Source organism: Martes martes, assembly GCF_963455335.1.
Source record: "Martes martes genome assembly, chromosome: 3".
In the NCBI taxonomy this organism is placed as follows: Eukaryota; Metazoa; Chordata; class Mammalia; order Carnivora; family Mustelidae; genus Martes; species Martes martes.
In genome coordinates, this window is record NC_137890.1 from 3,489,090 (window position 1) to 3,510,516 (window position 21,427).

At 43.4% G+C, this 21,427-nt stretch overlaps 1 protein-coding gene across 1 annotated transcript in view; it reads right to left on the minus strand.

The window, feature by feature from the left end:
* MYO16 (myosin XVI) overlaps positions 1-21,427 on the minus strand; it is a 442,217-nt gene that overhangs the window by 116,098 nt on the left and 304,692 nt on the right. Inside the window, exons 24-26 of the mRNA XM_080798962.1 lie at positions 19,243-19,418; positions 16,675-16,755; positions 16,185-16,390 (exon numbers count right to left, since the gene is read on the minus strand). Of these exons, the coding sequence (XP_080655088.1) occupies positions 16,185-16,390; positions 16,675-16,755; positions 19,243-19,418 (463 nt within the window). The remainder of the gene's footprint in view (positions 1-16,184; positions 16,391-16,674; positions 16,756-19,242; positions 19,419-21,427) is intronic.

The following is a 21,427-nucleotide window of genomic DNA, read 5'->3' on the forward strand; positions in this document are numbered from 1 at the left end:
CCTTTAGCTCAGGTCATGATCCCAGGGTCCCGGACTCAAGCCCTGCATCAGGGTCCCTGCTCAGTGGGGAGTCTGCTTCCCCCTTTCCCTCTGCCCCTCCCCCTATGCCTGTTCTCTTGCTTTCTCTGTCAAATAAACAAATAAATAATCTTAAAAAAGAAAAGAAGAAGAAATAAAGCCTTCTTATTGTTAATCCAAACCACATAAGGTTGGAAAAAGAAGAACAAAGTAAATCTAAAGCATGCAGAGAGAGAGACATAATAAAAATAAGAATGGAAATCAATGAAATTATTTGAACATAAAACAGTAAAGATAATCGAAATCAAACACTCATTCTTTGAATAAATAAACAAAATTGATAAAACTCTAGCAAAATTGATAAAACCCTCGACTGGTAAAAAAGGAAACAGAAGACACAATTATCAGTAGCAGAAGCAAAGAAAAGGTGGTGTCACTAACCCTGTAGATATTAAAAGGATAATAAGGGAAGGGCATAAACAACCCCATATAAATAAATGTGCCAATTTGGATGAAACAGAGCAATTTTCAAAAAACACAAATTAATAAAATCTAACCAAGATAAAGTACATAACATGAATTTCCCTGGAACTATTTTTAAAAATTGGATTTATACTTAAAGTCCCTCCAAATAAGCATTCTCCACACCCAAGCACTGTCACCTAAGCAAATCTACCAAATATTGAAGGAAAAATTGACACCAGGGGCGCCTGGGTGGCTCAGTGGGTTAAGCCTCTGCCTTCGGCTCAGGTCATGATCTCAGGGTCCTGGGATCGAGCCCCACATCGGGCTCTCTGCTCAGCGGGGAGCCTGCTTCCTCCTCTCTCTATGCCTGCCTCTCTGCCTTCTTGTGATCTCTGTCTGTCAAATAAATAAAATATTAAAAAAAAATTTTGACACCAATTCTACACAATCTTTTCCACAGCACAGAGGACAAGCCACAGTCTTGGGAAAAAATATTTGCCAATTAAATATTTAACTCATATGTGTCTCCAGAATCTACAAAGAACTCTAAAAAATAATAGACCTGATGAAAAGTTAGGCAACAAACAGGAAATTCACCAAAAAAGACATACAGAAGAGTCCATGGAGGGATGCTCAACGTCCTTAGTCATTTGAAAAAAGCAAAGTGAAATCACAGTGAGATACTAGCACACACCCCATTAGAATGGTCAAAACAAGATGGCTGGTCAAACCAAGCGTTGAAGATGGTGTGAACAGCGGAGCTTTCATACCCTCCTGGTAGGGATACAGAACAGTATGCACACTTTGGAAAGCAGTTTGGGAGGTTTTTTTAAAAAGTTAAATGTGCACCAGCTATGTCTCAGCCACTCCACGCCTCTATTTTTACCCTTAACTCCACCCCCAAGATGAAACCGTGTCCACCGAAGCCTTGCACATGAATGGTCACACTGGCTCTACTTGTAATCACCAAATGCTGGGGACAAATAATGGTCTGTAACACGTGAGTAACATGGAAAAGGAGTACGACCCGGTGAACTCCTGAAACACACGACTGTACATGTGAACGTCAACATTACTGTGCTGAGTGAAGAGAAGCCAGGCAAAACAAGGACACACTTGATGATTTCATTTGTATGGCATTTCAGGGAATGAAACTAATTTATCGTTAGCAAAAGCGTACTGATGCTTGGTTGGGGAGGGAGAAGCAGGAGTGGTGAGAAGGCGGGAATACCAAGGGGTACCGGGAATCTTCCGCGGGAAGACGGGTACGTGCACCACCATGATTTGTGGAATGGTTTCTAGGACGTAGGTCTCTATCAAAACTTGTCATTTATTAAAACCTAAAAACAGATGCAGTTTATTGCATGTCAATTCTACTTTATTAAAACTGTTAAAATTTTTAGAAATAAATGAAATTAACATTCATAAAAAGAATTCAGAGAAACTTAGCAAAAAAAAATCTGTTCTGATGCCTACGATAGAAACCAAAGTCCCCGCTCCTTCTGATGTTAGTTGGCATGTTACGTAAACACAGAGGAGTGTTTGCACCAGGACAGAGAACAGAAGGAAAATGGGTTCCCAGGAAGTGAGGAGTCCAGGATGTCGGTGAAGAGCACACGTAGCCCGCTGAACTGCTGGGAGGTGCGAGGACATAACACATGTTCTGATGTGTCTGGTCAACAGCGAAACTGTCAAAGGCCAGTCGCCCGTATTTGGTGTCGCATTTTGATGTCTGAGTGTATTTAATGGATCAGGATTATTCTCAATAGGATATACTGAAGGGTAGAAAAAATACGTTATTTTTTTCATATGTATAGCTTTTTCAGTGTAATTTGGTTATAATACAGTTTAGTCAGCTACTGAGAATCTTAATGTCCTTTTCACACCCTCAATGGCCACACTTCCGTATATGCCTGAAGTTGTGTTAAAAGTATATGGAAATATGCGTCTGTATAAGGAAATATGGATCACCATATTTTTCTTTAGGGTAAAGTGGATGACCCCGTATCTTGGAATGATAGGACATAGGCTGAAATGTATGCTGAGTTAAATAATTTAGTTTTTCCTAGTATTTATGAATAAGTCGAGTAGAGATCACCAAATTTAGACACCATGGTATGATATAAAGATGTCACATTCTTTTACCCAAGATTCTTACTCAATATTTAGCAATTGTTAATGGTAAAACAAATACAAAATGGAGGCGTATCTCATACAAATAATGGACTTGAATAGCCTAGTCTACAAGAATTGCAAAAGTCCTCAATGAGCTCATGCAGCTAAGAATCCCTTATACATGGGAGACGATTTGGAACATTCTAGAAAGAAAGAGTGTCAGAGCACAGAGAGAAGAAAAGGTGCGGGAAGGGAGAGGGCAGCGTTTAAAACTGTGACCCCAGCAATGCCACAGTGTCCTTCAGAGGTCATCATTTTTGTCTATTTTCAACACTTGTTGTTTATCTGAAATTGTAATTTAACTGGACATCCTGTATCATACCTGGTAACCTTCCCTGTGCCCAGGCCCCAACCCAGCTATCCATATATATATATATTTTTTTTTTAACTTAGTGAGTTTACTTAGCCAGTATGGTTGAGGGGCACTGATTTAAAGAATTTGACCCTAAGAATGCTTGGGGTGTGCGTGTGTATGAGTGTGTGTGTGCTCATGCATGCACACACACATTGTGTGTTTAATAACAAGTTTTACAAACATTAACAGAGACGCAAGGAGCATGAGCATTCCCTGGAAAATTCCCAGTGACAGCCTGAATATTCTGTTAATGGCGACGCAGTTATTAGCCACCAACCTTGTATCAGGCCCTGCATCAGACGCTGGGGACACGATCTAAAATAAGAGACCGGCAAGGAACACTAACGCTGTGTCTAAATAAGACGCGAGGTGGTATTATGGTATAACTGGAAGAGGAAACTTTCTTTATTCCAAATCTTCCTATTCCAATAATAAAGAGCTAGAGTGGGAAAATTACCATCAACACCCCGTTTCTTATGTGCATTACAGGATGGCATGTTGAAATGAACCGTCCTCAGTGGACTTGCATCAAGACAGTATTGACTAAGAGCATCCACCCTGTACTGGGAAGCTAGAGTGACCAGGACCCAGGAAACCTGACTGGAACACAGATTTTCAATCCACCATCGCATAAGGGCACTGGACTAGGGCTGGGGACAATGCGTGTCCTGTATCAGAACGTGTACTGCTTCACCTGCAGCGAGGGTCAAAGCATAATAAAGAATTAGAAATCAATGTATAAAAGTATCTAGTTAAGCAGGGTTGAACTGTTTAACTCTGGCGTGGAAAGATGGTTATGGCATTGACATTGGTCTTGACATGGGAGTGTACTGGGCATAGAAAACGGACCACCCTGTATCTGCACTTCCTCCAAATATACCCTTCACTGGGACAGGACCTGTCCATTTTTTAATAGCCCATGATTTTAATGATACCTTTTAAAGTTTTTTCCTGGGCACCTGGGTGGCTCAGTCGGGTAAGCATCTGACTCTTGGTTTCAGCTACGGTCATGATCCCTGACACTCTTCCCTTGTAGAAAGTTCCAGATCTCAGGGTCATCAGGGTCATCAGATTGGGCCCTGCACTAGGCTCCATGCTGGGCGTGGAGTCCTAGTAAGATTCTGTCTCTCTCTCTCCCCCTCCCCCAGTGGCTCATGCATGCTCTCTCTCTAAACAAATCAATCAATAAAAAGGTTTTCCCTGAAAATTCTATAAAAGCCAATCTTGAAATGATGTGTGTATCTCTAATGCAAAATGTATGGATACAACTTTCTTGTTTTCCTGTCTTGTTAAATAATTACTGCCTTACTGAATTTAATGTATAAATGATGCCCTCCATTTCTTAGCTTTGCAGAGACCTGAAAGAATTTTCTACAAAAATGGGAGCGCATGACTATGATGAATGCCACATTTGGTATTCGACTTCCTGAATGGGACTCTGATTTTTCTGTGTCATGATGATCAGAACTGGGAAAAAGTCACACTGCCCCTATCTCTAACCATCTGTCAGTTGAGATAGTTCATATTATTCCTATTAAAGTACTTTCCTCTGGAGTCCCTCACTATGTGCATTGACAATTTTCAGGTCACTCTGTAGGATTCATTTTTCTGCAGATTTCATTGTTTTGAATATTTTATAAGTTCCTGCCTAATATCAGACATCCCATTTCTCCAGCTCTAGAGAAAGTAGCTGAGGCCCTACACAGAAATACATTGGGAGAGATTGGAAAGAATATTAAAGCTTAAAACTATGTTATCATCACCATATTTTTAAAACTATGATTTTCTGAAAACGATGGGTTTCCTAACAATAAGACAAATTGCCTTTATTCTGAAGTTGAATACATTCTGCTCAATGCAGAAGTCTTTATTTCATATAATATAAATATTTACTTATTCAACTGCCACGGAAGTAAGTTTTCAGGCTTTGTAATAGGGTTTTACAACAATACAGTTAGAGTAGAGGGTTCAAGTGAGCACATTGTAGGAAGAGCACAAAGTGGGTCAGCGCTAACTGTAAATTACTCGGTTAAAAATAGTGTCTCCCTAAACATAGATCATCAGTAGAGTCTACTGTGATTTGATGTTTTTATTCCTAAATGCATTTCTACTGCATAAATTGGTCCTCCATCCCTGTGGCACCACAGAAACTGCCTTTCGTTAACAGAGCATTTCAAAGAACAGAGGAGAAAGTCATAAAATGAAGCTACTTCTTAAACCAACATGGGAGCACACATCCAGGACTGTTGGATAGTTATCATATGACTAGAAATTTCAGGGAATGACTCACGGTATTTTGGAGGGGAGTGAGAATATTATGAAACTGTGGCAAAGGCAACCCTGGGACCATCGTCTCGTGCTTAAGTCTACAGGGACGTCCAGAAACGGAAATATCTTGGCATAATTCAAGCAAACATTTTAAGCTGGTTAGATATGGACAATTCTTTGGCCACTAATGAATCTTAAAGAGGATATCAATGAGTACTCCATCTTGGACACCAAATTTAGAGCTCAGCTATAAAACTGTACAGAAAATAAAACATTCCTAATCCGTGCCTTGGTTCATCCAACAAATACTGGCTAGCCACCTATTACATGCACACAAGAAGGTTTCCTTAAGAGAGCTTGTGTCTACCCGGGATGGAGGAGATTAAAGATTCTTGGCAATGTGCCAAGACTCATGAGCAGGTGGGGGCAGGGTGGGTAGGGTGGCCAATGTCCTGGTTTGTCAGGGCTGGTCCCAGTTGATACCTGCATTCCTGTCAAAATTAATTAAGGGTTTGCCATTTCGCTATAAAACGTGTCCCGGTTTGGTCAATATACTACAGAGTCACCCTGGTCACCGGCGACAAATAGTGTTAGATTCTAGAACATTCTGCCTGTGGTATCCTGCTCTCTCTAGAGAGAAATCTCCTAGGGACAGATTTCTACATTTAGCGTGTGTGATGAAGTTAGTGTGTGAATAAGCTCACTTCCACTATTTAGTCCTGGGACTCTCAACATGGAGGTGATCAGGGACGGGGCACGGAGTCAACACGACGCGCAATGTCGAATTAGTCTCATCGGGAAGGACGACTACAGCGGACTGAGTGTCTGTTGTCCCAACCCCCCCACCCCAAATTCATATTTGGAAGCCCTGACACCCAGTATTTGGTGACTGAATTTGTCAATAGGGTCTTCTTTTAAGAGAAAATTTAGGTTTCAGGAGGTCCTAAGGATGGAGTCCTAATTCAATAGGATTTTGTGTGCATTCTTGCTCGTCTCTCTGTCTGCTTCTCGGTGTCTGATCCTCACTCCCTCGTTCTCTTGGTGTTCACGCTTCCTGGAAAGGCAGTGGGGGCTCATGGCAAGAAAGCAGCTGTCTACATTTAGGGGAGAGCCTTCACCAGACACCAGCCCCGCTGGCATCTTGATCTTGGACTTCCAGTCTCCAGGACTGGGAGAAAATAACTGTCTGTTGTTTAAGCCACGAGTCTGTGGTGTTTTGTGACCCACACAGCGACGGGTGGCTCGCACGGTCATGCTAGGGTCCCCAGCTCAGCCAGGATACCTGGAACTTCTCTGGCTCATCGGAGCCGAGGGAAAAGCCAGAAAGAATGATTCAGAAATAGGAATTTAACTTATGCGCATGGAATTCTGGACATTTAACTCAACAAGGCAAGATAATCAGATTTGGGATTTTAATTCCTTTGGAACTGAACATTTCTGGACTTTCATTTACAAGATGTATTAATCTTTGAACTTTCATTTCTCACGGGGATCTTAATAGTGGAAGAAGATGTACAGTCAAATTTGGGGAGTATCTAGGCTACTGGGATTTTATTATCTGAGTCGCTCTTTTGTTTTATTTGAGTATTTCCATTTATTCGGGGTTGCAGAATCTCTGACAGACTCAGCTGGACACTGTCTAGACAGGGTTTGCAACTGGAAATAAAACGCACTTAGCCATGAATGCAGGGTGGCCTTGAAACCCATTAAAGTAATGCACCGGGCCACTTCAGAGTCTTTGGGTGCAAAATCTATATTGCTTCTCAGTGGCCCCAGAAGGTCCACAAAGATGCAGTGGTGTTCACGAAGGACGGCATGTCCCCTCAGGGGACTGGCCACACCGCAAGGTTGTTGACAGGTTTGCTGGAGGAGTCCAACACCCCCGAACACAAAACACCGCAGAGATTCACCCAGGAGCTTCCTCTTCTTTTCAGCTGTTTCCTTAGAGACGCAGGCAGACGACGCTCTCCTCTAATCCCGCCCACTTCGTAAGGGAGGGTGCGGTGGTGGACTAATGTGACTGGCAATTTTGGCGAGAAAAATACAGAGCCTTCTCAGCTGCTAATAATAGACGGCCGCTCCTGGTTCACGGTGCTCTTCCTCGGTTTCTCCAGGCTCCAAGCCTTCCCCAAACAGCCTCCCTTGTGGGAAAGTCTGGCCGGGTCTGCGCTGTCTGTAACTGAGGGGTCAGGCTGACCAGTCTTAGGGTTGGCTCTGTTAGCAGGAACTGTCGGCTCTTATGCCAAGCACTGTCTTTAAAGGTGACATTTTGATCATTTTGTCTTCCCACTTTGGTCAAAAATTGAATAAGGATAAAGATGCTATTGATTAGGTCTCTTCAAAGATCCCAATGACAACCTAAGGTTCTTTGTGGACTCCTGAATTATTGAGACCATTCAGATAGAATCAATGAACACTACTAAGGGTCACATTAAAAACCACTATTGTTCTATAAACAGAATTAAATAATTTGTAAGTAATGAAACAAGTAACTTATGGGTAAGTATTTAAAGCTGGTTTGGCCCTAAAAGCAAGATCATTTTGTGATTATGTTTTGCCAAACATAACTTATAATTAAAAACATGGTGATATATCAGTGGAGGGGGCGTGAGGAAGCCCATATAAATCAAGCAATGAATAATAAGATTTGGAATTCTGGGACTGAATTTTTAATGTTCTTATAAAACTGTTTTAGAAATACAATAGGATTCATTGTTAAAATACTGAATTCCTGTAGCTTCCTGTCTATTTTCCTAGAACAGCATAATCACCCTGATTTCATTCGTTTCATATTGGATGCTTACTGGAGTGGAATTATTTAGTAAATTATTTTAGACTGGTCAGTGTGGAGTATGTTTCCAAGAAACTGTTAGAAAGTTCTCAAGCAGAGAAAGTCAATTATCATATGGTTTCACTTACTTGTGGAGCATAAAGAATAGCATGAGGACATTAGGAGAAGGAAGGGAAAAACGAAGCAGGGGAACCACAGAGGGAGACGAACCATGAGAGACTGTGGACTCCGAGAAACAAACCGAGGGTTTTGGAGGGGAGGGGGGTGGGGGTGGGGAGAGCCTAGTGGTATGGAGGGCACGTACTGCATGGAGCACTGGGTGTGGTGCATAAGCCATGAACTTTGGAACCCTACATCAAAAACTAATGATGTACTATATGGTAACTAACATAATAAAAAATAATAATAAAAAAAGAAAATTGTAAAACCTTTTTGTGTTCACTTTTTTTGTTATTGTACATGAAATCATGCAGTTCTCCGTCTGCAAGGATCAGTTTTCTTACTCCCTTGGAGCTCACTTTCCAGAAGTCACGGTTCATCAGCCCATTCTCCATCAGCCAGCTGCCCCGTTGCCGCTGCATGACCATGCAAGGTCGCTGGTGAGGACAGGGACACTGGTGGCCGTGAACCCCACGAAGCCAACTGGGTTGTTTTTCAGGAAGCAGAGCAAAGGAAATGCAGAATGAAGGGCCCAGGTCTCCATCCGGAGACATCTCCAGGGATTTCTTTTCCCCATGGAGGTCAGGGTGCTGCTCTGGGGTTCCTGCACTTCCAGCAGGAAGAGGACATGGGAAAGGTGAGGACATGGGAACAGGCCAGTGTCAACGCCGCACCAGCACGGTGGATGGGTTAAAGACACCCTCAGGGGTGAGAGGTGTGAGCCGGTACCCAAGTCCCTGGGGACCGGAGTTTGCTCTGCGAGCAAACAAATGCTGCAGTAACGGCAGCCCAGGGGGAAGTGAGGGTGAAATGAGCGACCCTTGGGGACAGCGCAGCGCAGTGCCCGGCCTCCGCCATGCTGATGAATGCGCTTGAGGCATACTTAAGTCAAAGCTGGCGACTCGTAAGGACATAACAATTCGTATCTGGGTAATGAGAGTAGTTGTGTGGAAAGTTATTCTGAGGACCAGAGTAACGAGCCTACAGCGGCCATCTGGGGCGTGACCCACAGCGGGCCTCCGCGCACGCGGGGAGGACTTCCCACCTGAGTGTCATCTGAGTCAGCAGAACGCTCCACGAAGAGATGAGGGGTGAGCATGGGAGGCAGAAACAGAAACGGACAAGGGATGCCAACCCCGGGAACAGACACCCCGAGCCAGGTCACGGAAATGCAGAAGCAAACATCAGTCACCTTTCCCTCTCTGCCCCCTTTCTATAGACATGGTTCCCCAGCTCCACTGGAAAGGGAGGATGGACCTAGATAAGGGGTCAGCTGCCCTGGGGCCCAAACCACCTGCACTCTGTTCTTGTGGGTCTTTCCCCCACATGCCGTTGGCAACTGCGTGGGGCCCCACGCGGAGCCTGGTACAGGCAGGAGTGACCTCGTGGCCTGCAGCTGACAACCATGACCATGTGGCCTTTTCTAGAAAAAGTTCACACATGCCCTGAGTAGATTATGGGGGAAATGATGATTCACAACCCACTGAGCCCCCAAACAGGTTCCCAGTAAAGACAGAATGATGCTTCAACTGAAATGGCTTCTAGAACCTATGCCTGACCCTTCTCTTTCCAATTTCACATTTCACTGAAAAGCCACCAGTCCTCTCCTCCCAAATTTCACGAAACCAGCCCTGAGATGAGTTGTAGCAGGAAGAACACGGTCAGCCTTGGCACAACCACCCCAAAGGAAACAGATCTTTTTGCCAATTAAAGCTTTTAGGACATTTAACAGCTCCTGAACTTACTAATTCACGTTTCTATTAAAGACGCATTGACAGCACCCGGCAGCCTGTCCATGTCACAAGGAGAACTTCTAGAAGATTCCAGCTCAGACCTACGGCTCTGGCAACGCTGGTTCACTGGGCAGCTGCCTTCCCCGTGGGCTGAGTCCAAGAAACCGAAGTGTGGCTTCTTTCATCTATCTCCCTGCACCCAATTTCACATCAGGGCTGTGTGCTTTCACAGCCTGACCTTTCGGCAACAACTGTGTCATTGAAACAAGCTCAACGATTCAGACTATTTCTAAGAGGGATCTCATCCAGTGACAGTCTCAGAGGACAGATCATTCTCCCTCACCACGCCAAGCATAACACCACTACTGGGGGGCGCTTCTCAAGGGCACGTCTTTCTGTCTTTTCCAAATAAGGTCGCGGCCCCAAAGGGTGAATCCCGGAGTGATGTTGTCCTGCTCTCCCCTGTCAACCATCAGTCAGTCCATAGATGAAGGGCGGGCATGAGCCCCAAGCTTGTCCCCCAGCATCCAGAGGTAGATTCCAAAAGATTCCCCTGTCGTTTCTGGAAGAAGATAAAACATGAGAGGCTCACGCACTGAGCAAAGCAGAGACTTACGGGAGTGAGAGCTGCCATGGGCTGGCTTCCCACTGGGAAGTGGCGTTCTTTACAATGTCAAAAGCCCACAGGGCCTGAAAGAAAGTTCTGGAAAATGATGGTACTGCACCTTACAAGGTAAAATGCATGGTACCATTCCTTGAAGGACTTCTCAAAATAATTTCCCTAGGGGTGTCTGGGTGGCTCAGTCAGTCCTGGCTCAGGACATGATCTCAGGATCCTCGGGTCAAGCCCCTCATCAGGCTCCCTGCTCAACAGGGGGTCTGCTTCTCCCTCTCCCTTTACCCCTGCTCATGCTCTCTCTGCGTCAAATAAATAAAACCTTAAAAAATTTTCCTTAGCATTGCCTCATATTATACTTCCCTCAATTCTAGAATTGGAAAACAAAAATATACAAAAACAAAACCATGATGGTGTTCTATTATTCAACACATTGAAGTCACATATACTTCTTGGGAAGAGATGAAATAATAGGAATTCTCACACACAGGGACAGCTGTGGACGATTTTTCTTATTGTTCCCAATTACTTGCATGTTCTCCCTTCAAGGGGATACGGTAGCTGGTTCTGACATCGGCCACAATCCATTGCTTCTTCCAGGGGGTAGACCTGGGTTGGTCTGCAACTGTTTGACCAAGAGAACACAAGGGCAGCGATGATGGCCCAGTTCCAGGCCCAGCTTGTAGGACTGCAAGTTTCCCTTCTCGCCCCAAGAACTGGGAGCTGCCAGGGAGGAGTTCCAGACTGTTCTGCTGGAGGAGCGCCAAGGCACGTGAGCGAAGAAGCCACCGTCCACATCCCGCCCGGCTAACACGAGGGTCTTCTGCTATATGGCTTTAACGTTTGAAAGACCCCAAGCAAGAATCGCCCACCTGAGCCCCGTTAACCCACAGAACCAGGAGAAATAACACATCGTTTTATATCATGAAGTTTTGTGGTGTTTGCTACATAGCGACAGATGAACGGAGCCAGGAGTTGGCTGTGTGTTGTATAGTTTCTCCGAGGAGTAAGACATTTTCCGCACCCTATTCGTGTTGGCCTCGGCCAACGGACTGCCTTTAGGCAATGGAATATAAGCAAGTGACGAGTGCCACAGCTCGGCAGATGCTGTAACAGGCATTCCCGCCATTTCTCCTTTCCCTCTGACACAGAAAGGGCACGTCCCACCTCGCAGCTCTTCCTGGGACCATCATGGAAAAGACTCCCATATCAGAGCTGGGCTGAGCTTTGCTGTACTACTTCTAAATCACAGAAATGAGTACAAGAGAGAAAGTTTTGTTATTACAGGCCACGGACGTGGGATTTTATCTTCCGCAGAATCAACTGCTGAGAGCTGTCGTTTACAATGTCATCCGAAAAATTTCACAAGCCAGACCGACATTAGGGAAAGTCATTGACACAGAAGAGCCTATGAGAACCATTCCGCTCAGTGTCACTGAGCGGGCTCGAGAAGCATGAAGGGTGACAGGCATTCTGCTAGAGTCCAGGCATGCAGTAGGACCTGACCCTCATGCAAGCAGCCTATGGCCTCCTGTGGGGCAGCAAATATGTTCTGGAAGAGGTGAGAGAGTCAACGTTTCAGCCTTATGCATGCCAGGAGACAACATTGAAGACATTATGAAGTATGTCGCTAACCATTTAAAATATAACAATTTAAAGACGCAGGAGACATTCTTAGCTCTCAGGCCGTATGAAAGTAGGTGACAGGCCAGATCTCGCCCATGGGCTGTGGTCTGCTCACCTCTGGTCCAGTGGTTGAGGTTGGCCGTAAAGGGCTATTTCCAGGGAGCGTACAACAACTGTCTTGCTCAAGCGTTTTCTGAATCATCGAGGAGAGACACCAAGCAATTTAGGAATCTATGAAGGATTTTCCAAAGGAGGGAAGGCCCAAGTGAATCCTGAATATCAAGTAAATACTACTGAGTAAACGGACACAAAGGCAAGAAGGATGAGAGAGTTTCTGGAACCACAGGATATGTGCACCTAAACTCTGTTTCCTTCCACTAACACAAGAGCATTTCATAGCAAGAACAAGCACCAAAAATTTCCCAACGTAATTCGTCCAGCTTGGCTACCACGGACACCATGGAAACACATCCTACAAACGCAGGTATCCTCGCCAGCCTCCACTGCCGTCACAAAATACCACCAACTGGGCAGCTTCACAACAGGAGTTTATTTTCTCACAGTTCTGGAGTCTGGGAAGTCCAAGGTCAAGGGGCCGGCCAATTTAGTTTCCATGGAGGTCTCCTCCCACCTCCTGCCTTGCTGACAGCCGCCTTCTCGCCGCGTCCTCACACAGCACACAGAGAGAGCGCGCACCTGCTCTCTGATGACTCTTGTCACAAGGACACTAATGCTGTCGGATCAGGGCTCCAGCCCGTGAGCTCATTCCACGCGGATTCCCTCCCACAAGCCCCATCTCTAAGTGCACTTACAGTGGGGGTTAGAGCTTCAGCCTGTGAATTTTGAGCGAAATACGATTTAGCTCATAGCAACAGGAAACCAGTTATGGATCATGACGCTCCTTTCCTTTTTCTCGTGTGTCCAAACTTGCGGAGTCTTTTGTTGTGGGAGACAGGACCTTACATCTTTATCATCCCCCTGGGAAGCTACTGATGCTATTAGGCAAACACTCAGCAGGCATACCTCTACATTTAATCAAAATTGGATCCGCGAGGCTAATGCGATTCTCCAGTCTCAGTTAGGAAGTCTCAGAATGATCGACAGTTATTAAAGCCGAAATACCACAAAGCAAATTTGCAATATCATCACATCCACCTACAGATTCCACAGGAATGTCATTATCCCCATTTAGTGTCATGTTGGATTTCAGGAAAAATAAACGCCATTCAGATAAGGAGGTGCTTTCTTCACAACAGGACATCTTTTGCTTCTCAGTCTGATACATTAGTGGCGATCGTATTCCTTTTTGTGTACTACATGAAATAATTTGTTTTCAAAGGGTTTTATTCTCTAACAATTAAGACAAGGTGATAAGAAGAGAAAATAAGTATTTTACATAGGAACAATACATCTGTTATCAGTTACCAATTTAATAGGAAGTTTTGGCAAGCAAAACTTCCTATTAAATTGCACCTTTAATCTTTGTTTATATAATGATGCTTGATTGCCTGGGGCAATGTCAAAGTTCTGATGAGCTTCTACATAAATACTAAATTATAGTAGAATCACTATGCTATACGCCTGAAACTTAGGTAACACTGTGTGTCAACTATACTCAAATACAAAAATTATGTTATTTCCTGACATGACAGTATATGAATTATATTTTATCCAAGTTCTATAGAAATGGATCATCTCTGTATGGATCAGTGTTTTTTGTGACAATAGCCCACACTGGCATCCTTCATTTAAGGAAGATGGTGGCAAGATGCCTGGGTGGCTCAGTCAGTTAAGCCTCCAACTCTTGATTTTAGCTCAGGTCTTAATCTCAGAGTGGGGAGGGAGTTCAAGCCCCACACTGGGCTCCATGCTGGGCATGGAGCCTACTTAAAAAAAAATATGGTGGCAAATTTCCACTGATGTAAATTAATAATTCCATCTCTATTGATATGCCACTGAAAATAAGGATAAGTAGAAATCATATCTTCTTTTAAATAAGGGGTTGGTGAAAGCAATGCAAAGATTTATCAAAAAATATTATTTCTCATCCCTGCTACTCTTTGAAACAAACCATGGCTATAGTCTCTGTTATATAGAAATATTTCTTTAAGTTGAATAAAGAATAATCTGCAAGGCCAGGTTCATTCTGAAAGCGCTGGTTAAACACAATGCACAGAAATTGTTATTGAGTAAGACATGGTCCCTGCCTAGAGGTCATGGTAGACAAGAGATGCGTATATGTGAAATGCTGTACTTAGCATTAAAAGATGTTATCTCATATACTCTTTTCCTAGAGGTCCTGGTTGAGTATATATGTCAAAGTAGACTTAGGGGAAAAAACCAACAAGGCAGAAAGCATTTCCTAATCATTGTGATGTGTAATCTAGATATACACATGGGCACATACAGCCACGTTCACCGTCCTCTGCTGGGGGAATAGGGCAATTCAAATAACTTGTTTTCAGTTAGCAGCTTCCTCACGCTAGTGGCTCAAGTGGAACTTCCGGTCAACCAAGTGTTAAATCTCTTTTCTTTTCTTTAAAAAAGATTTTATTTATTTATTTGACAGATAGAGATCACAAGTGGGCAGAGAGGCAGGCAGAGAGAGAGGAAGAAGCAGGCTCCCTGCTGAGCAGAGAGCCCGATGTGGGGCTCGATCCCAGGACCCTGAGATCACGACCTGAGCCAAAGGCAGAGGCTTTAACCCATTGAGCCACCCAGGCGCCCCCAAATCTCTTTTCTTAAATAAATTGTTTGTACAAACACTAGTTGTACAGTTAGTTTGAACCATAAATGCTACATTTCATTCTTATAATATTGATAATATTTTATATCCATATTATTTTAAAACTTCACGTTCTTTTATACAGGATTACTAAATACTTTATTCTTTCTTTCTTTCTTTCTTTTTTTGCTTACTTCCCCATTATTTGGAATTGCCTAAGAACAAACATTGTCATTATTTTCACCAGTGCCTATGTTGCAATAAAACTTTATTTACAGAAACAGGGGTGGGGGCTGGATTTGGCCAATGAGAGTAGTTTCCCTGATCTAGAAAGATATTTTGTTCACGGACATAAGGGAGAAAATAAAACATATATACATTCTTTTATTTTTATTGGGGGGGGGCAGAGGGAGAGAATCTCCTTCTTTTTTTTTTTTTTTTTTTTTAGGGCAGGGAGGGGGAGACAGGGGACCCTTAGCAGGCTCCATGCCTAGTGTAGAGCCTGACGTGGTGCTTGATCTCACAACCCTAAGATCCTGACCTGAGCTAAAATCAGGAGTCGGATGTCCTACCAACTGAGGCAGCCAGGGGCCCCTATATTCTTTTAAATAAAAAAAATTAAGTAAACATTATATGCAACAATCTTAGAAATCTTTAAATTCAAGAAAATCTACTCACATAAAGTAACATAAAAACGGTTTCCAAGGTATCAAAGTTCAGTAACTTTTTACAAAAAGCTTGCTCAGTGCGTTTCATTGTTTCCCAGAGTATTTTGTTTACTAGGCTTAGAAGAACGTACTTGAACCTTGAACAAGACAGGTTTGAACTGTGCGGGCCCACTTATACGGAGATTGTTGTATGTAAATATAGTACAGCACTGTAGATGTATTTTCTCTCCCTTAGGATTTTCATAATAACATCTTCTTTTCTCTGGCTTATTGTATTGTAAGAATACAGTATATAAGATGTATAACACACAAAATGTATGTTAATCCATTGTCTGTGTTATCGGTAGGGCTTCTGGTCAACAGTAGGTTGTTAGTAGTTAAGCTGTGTAGGGATCGGAAGTTACACACTGATTTCCCACTGTGTGGCGGGGGCAGGCGCCCCAACCTCCCCCATGGTTCAAAGAGTCAACTGTATACACAATAAAACCAAGGCCTGAAACAAAGAATAAAACAGGAGACCATTGCTAGCACGTCAGCAGGATATCACACCAGGCACATTCATAATGTTTCAAGAGCAGAATTTACCTTGACAGGAAATCCGAGAAGGAAAGGCGAACAGGGTAACCATATCGGATGGTCTTCACCATGTCCAGGACCCCAATATATTGTAGCTGAGCAGACACGTAAAAATTATCAAAAGTATCTGGCAGCCTTGAGTTATTGGGCTTGATGCAATGAATAAAGTGTGGAGTCCGCTTCTGAAGTTTTCCGATAATATCCGTTAGGGATTTCTAAGGAGAGAAGCAAAACCCAGCTGATTCTCCAAAGACGACACTGACGGCAAATATAAAGAGCTTTTCAATAAAAATGTTTATCTTTGATCCATAACTCTTTTATTATGAAGTCTCTGTGGTGTGAGTCTGTGTGTGTGTATGTGTGTGTGTGTGTGCACGTTGAGTGCTTACTTTTATCTGAGGGTACTCAAGGGGTCAAAAATGGGGAAAAATACACATATACCCTCTACAGTGGATGAAATCAAAATCTCAGTTTTGGAAAAACCACAAAACCAACTAACCCTGAGTTGCGATGCAATGGTAACGGGACCTCCCCGTTCCAGTCGCTGAAGAAATGTAGAGGCTCCTTTCTTCTTTAATAACTGTCATGAAAATAAAAGGAAACAAAGCAAGAGCAATTTATTTATTTCAGTATGTAGTCATTTATTTTTAATTGAAGCATCGTTGACGCTTGTTTCAAGCGTACAACACAGTGATTTTCGTAGTATTTTACTAAAGTCCATGAGGAAGAAAAAAATTCAGCCTCCCACCCACGTAAATTCACTCACAGGATGGCACAGATCTACAGCAGCCCGTAACATTCAGTACCAAAGGATTCCCGGCGACGGTACCCTAAATCGGGGACCCAGGCAGCTACTTGTTAAATAATACCACGGCCGCCAGCCTCTCGAGTGCACCGAAGCAGCATCCTGGCCCATCTGAGTCCTGAGGCCAAGAGCTGACTCGTTCCGCGGGAAACGAGTACACGCTGGTGCCTCGCGTTGCTGTCGCACGTGTTTGTCCGGAAGTGGTAGCTTCCCGCCCGGCAAACAGAGTCGTGTGTGTTACAAAACCCGACGTTCTAGCAATCACTGGTTTGTTCCCTTCAGTTAACCACAAGCAATTTCTCCCCAGTCTGTTTCCTTGCCTTCCTCTTCCTCTTCTTTTTTTTTTTTTAACTACTCAAAGGAGTAGTAGATCACCTCTCTGCAAAATGGCAAGACTGTGTTTTCTTCCATAAGTCATTGCATACAGCTCTTAAAAGAAAAAAAAAATCATGCATAGTAGAGATTAAAGGATAATGGAGATAAAAGAAGTCCGTGGAAATGAAGCCAATGGGGAAAGAAAGAAAGGGCAGAAGGTAATTAATTAAATCCCACCAGGGGTTAAAAGGAGCCCCAGCCACAAGCTTACTGTGCTGCCTTTCACAAAATCACACAGACTCAGACCAACATATCTATTGATCCAAAATCATTTACGTTACAATAAAGAGGTCCTGATAGGAGAAAAACATCGGATGAAACCTTCTTGTCAATATGGTATCATTGCTAGCGTGGAAGCAGTTCATTTCCTTCCACTGACATGAGCCGTCAAGCTGGAATGATCAATCCTAACTGACAAGGGAACGTGAAAAGGGCGACTGGTCCAAGATCAACGGGTTTTCTACAGACGCGAGCCAAGTGCGACGCTCGGTTAGAGTGGGGAGAACCCGGTCCTGCCGGTCACAGGTGTGGACATGCACAGATGAGGGCAGCGCGCACAGAAGGGAGGGATGAAACGCTTATGGAGTAATCGTAATAAATAAATCTCCATCCCTGGAAATGGAACACTCAATTTCCCTTTCTGGGCGGAGGAACCGCTGTGAATTATCTTCCTTTTGCGGTCCTTTAGGGAAAAGACTAATGGCCTCGATGCCTGGTAATGTTTAATAATTAAGGTTAAAAATTACAGTTTAGAGGTGTGTGGTGATTCTGTGCTCTTGATTTCCAGGATGATTGAGAAAGGAAGGGCCAGGAGGTTCAGTGAAACCCTCAGGAGTAGAGATCTTCCTTACAAAGGGTAACTCTTTATCATTTTTTATGTAAAAAAATGCCGCTTTGTATTCAGTGAGATTGAATTCCTGTGATCAGACAGTCCAGGAATGACTCCATCAAAGGATCCCTAATTGTAGGGTCCATTGGCTACACACACACACACACACACACACACACACACACGAGCGTACATACTCACTCATTTCTAATATGTTATCTACATCTTGCCACTCGTCCAAAATAGAGCTGATTTTAATTATGCTTTTATTTTAATTGGTAAGCTCAAATGCATTCCAACAAGCTACAACAACTGAATTTCTAAAATTGATTGTCCTGGACACCTTCCCAAACATATTTCTCATCTCCATAGTTTTGGTGGCAGGCAGAGCAAACCAGGCTACCGTCAGGCACTGAATCCTTAACGTTAACACATTTCCTACCTATTTCCTATTGGTTTGAGACAACTCCGCTGAATCTGTAGTTCTGTTTTATAAATAGAACCTTTATGTTTTAAGTATAACCACACTTGTGTCGGACAAGTACACATTAAAACTAGTATAATACAAAAGTAAGTTTAAAATCCACACGCTATCCAGTAAAAATACTTACAGCCCCAGAAACATACACACTGTCTATAAGAGAAACTACAATTTATTGTTTAGAGACCTAAAACCTCTGAAGTGATTAATGTCGACAGAATAAGGTAGCGAAGTTTATTCCCTAGAAAGCTACTGTCCCGGCAGTTACTCCCCATTCATCAAAAGGACAGTCGCCGAGACAAGGCACAAATAGGATGTTGCGGAGACAACCAATAAAATCACTAATGTCCTATTTGCTATTGAATTTTCACTCTACTGCACTCTCCTCTACCTTCCCCTCTCTCTTAAGGTTATATTTCAGCCAGGATCTTTTCGTTACTTTTTAAAATTAAAATATCATTTGTTTCCATCAGTTTTCAGAATTGCATTTAAAGAGAGAGAGAGAAAAAAAAAAAAAAAAAGTAATGGTACTAAGCAGACTTAAGAACAACCAAACAAGAATCAGAGGAACTCCTACCTTACTGAGTTCTAGATAATTCCTGTTTTCTCCAATAATTGAAGAAGCTGCCGTTTTCTTACTGAGCAGGGTGGATTTCTGTCCTCTGAACTTAAAAGAAGGATAGGAGGACACGAGGGATCCTGTCTGTGACAGTTTCGACTGGAACAAATGATGTATCACGACATTTTCACTAGCTAGGAAAGAAATAAAGGGATATCGTGAGTGGCATTCAAATCGTTATGTCCCCGAGCTTTAAACACACTCCTCATTCCAGGGCTGTAAGCACTAGACATTCTCAGCGCGAGACAGAAGTGAGGGTCCATCTTTCCTTTGACCCTATTCTGTTTTCCCCACCATTAATCCTACCCCTTGATGAATTCCGACCTTCCCTGCCCTGACCAGGAGTCCTAATCCGTGCCCCTGTCCTCTAACTCAGCGCTGGCCCTTGACCTTCTGAGTGGCACTTGTGACTCTCCTAGCCTTGGGAACCCAATCTTGCCTGCTTGGGTCTACAGGGCTTCAGTTCTCTTGGCCAAGTCATGAACACCTTTTCGTTTCTGCCAGCAGCTTCCCACCCCAGAAACACAGGTCCCAGGGTCTAACCCAGCTCCGGGTGTGTGTAAACATCTGCGGGGGCCCTGTTTCATTTGCTTGTACCAGTTGTTAGGAGAAACAGTTCAGCTACAAAGATAAAAAGCCAATGTCTTTTCCATGTGAGGTTATACAGATTCTATAAAATTTGGAATAGTATAGTGAAAACCACGTACCGCAGTGAGAGCTCTATAAGACACCTTTCTCATGTTACCTACATTTGTATTTACACAATCCTCACAGTTTGATGTCCTTTCCTACAAAATGACCATGACATACCTAGTTTGAGGATGTTACAGGGTTAAAATGTAAGGTCGCGTGGACATCGTTTAGGATTGTGTGGACCCATCAGCTCGTTAGCTCTGTTGAGCAGCAAAGCCATTTCTCTACCTTTCCCACACCCAGAAATATGTTAGTCTTGCTTGCGCAGACTAACATATTTAGTGACAAGGCATGTAAAGGAAAGTCACTACATAACAAACAAACTAGGCAGAAGTGTCAGAAAAGGGAAGAACAATTGGGGAATGCAGGAAGGCAAAATGGAGCCCTGCGGTGTTGGATACATCTTAGGGCCAGCAGGATAAAGTCATGATTTTTCATGTAGAGCTACACACCTATATTTTATCCACATATCTTCAGTTGTCTCGTTCTGAAGGGGCCTCAAAGCGAAGACAACCCAGTTAGAAATGAGCTCGTCAAGCCCCCGGACCTCAGTGTTTCTTAATACCATTCTTCTCTAAAATAAATCTAGGCTTCTTGGGCACAGGGCTGATTTGGAGGCAGAGCCGATAATCGCGGAACATTCTGGAAGGCTGGAATATCAGGAGGTGCTAAACAAGATCACGAGAACCTGAAGAAGAACCTAGGAGCTGGCTTGAAGGGGTTCTCACTGGCCATATCTTGAACAACGTTAGTATCAAAATAATGATAATAGATTGTGAGTCATTTAATGAAATAAGAATCTATGAGCCCATACTACTAATAATTTAATCAGTTAATTAATGAGAAAGGGGAGTTCTTACATTTGAATGTCACAATTGGTGGGAAATGGGGGGGGTAGAAAATCGTGATTTTGCAACCATCAGAGAAATTGCTGATCTGGGCAAGAAGCAATCATGTATGTCAGCCAGCAGGTGAAAGTCTGATGTGGAAGAGAACGCCGATTGCCTCACCTTCCTTATGAAGTGACAGAGTGAAACAGCAGCTTCTAATTACAGAAGCCTGAAGGGTGTCACCTTAACACGGCTGTGTCACCAATGGTGTTTCAAATCGTCGGTGCGTCCTGTGACTGGGTTGGGTGAGGACCCTTGAGCTCCTCTGTGGGGTTTCTGCCCAGAAGGGGTGCACAGACGCCAATGGGAGCCAACAGCAAATAAGCCCAGATTGAGGGACAGTCTTCAAAATAACTGGCCTTTAGGTTTTAAAAAGTCAGTCATGAAAGAAAAAGATAAGCAGAGAGAATGTCCCGAATTAAAGGAGACTGATGAGAAATGACAGCTAAATGCAGCGACTGGCCCTGAATCAGGAGGAAATCATTACGAAAGCCATTGCTGGAGTGAGCGGCAAAGGGATAGGACTCGGGTCTAGATGTTGGCACTGCGTCAATGTTCAA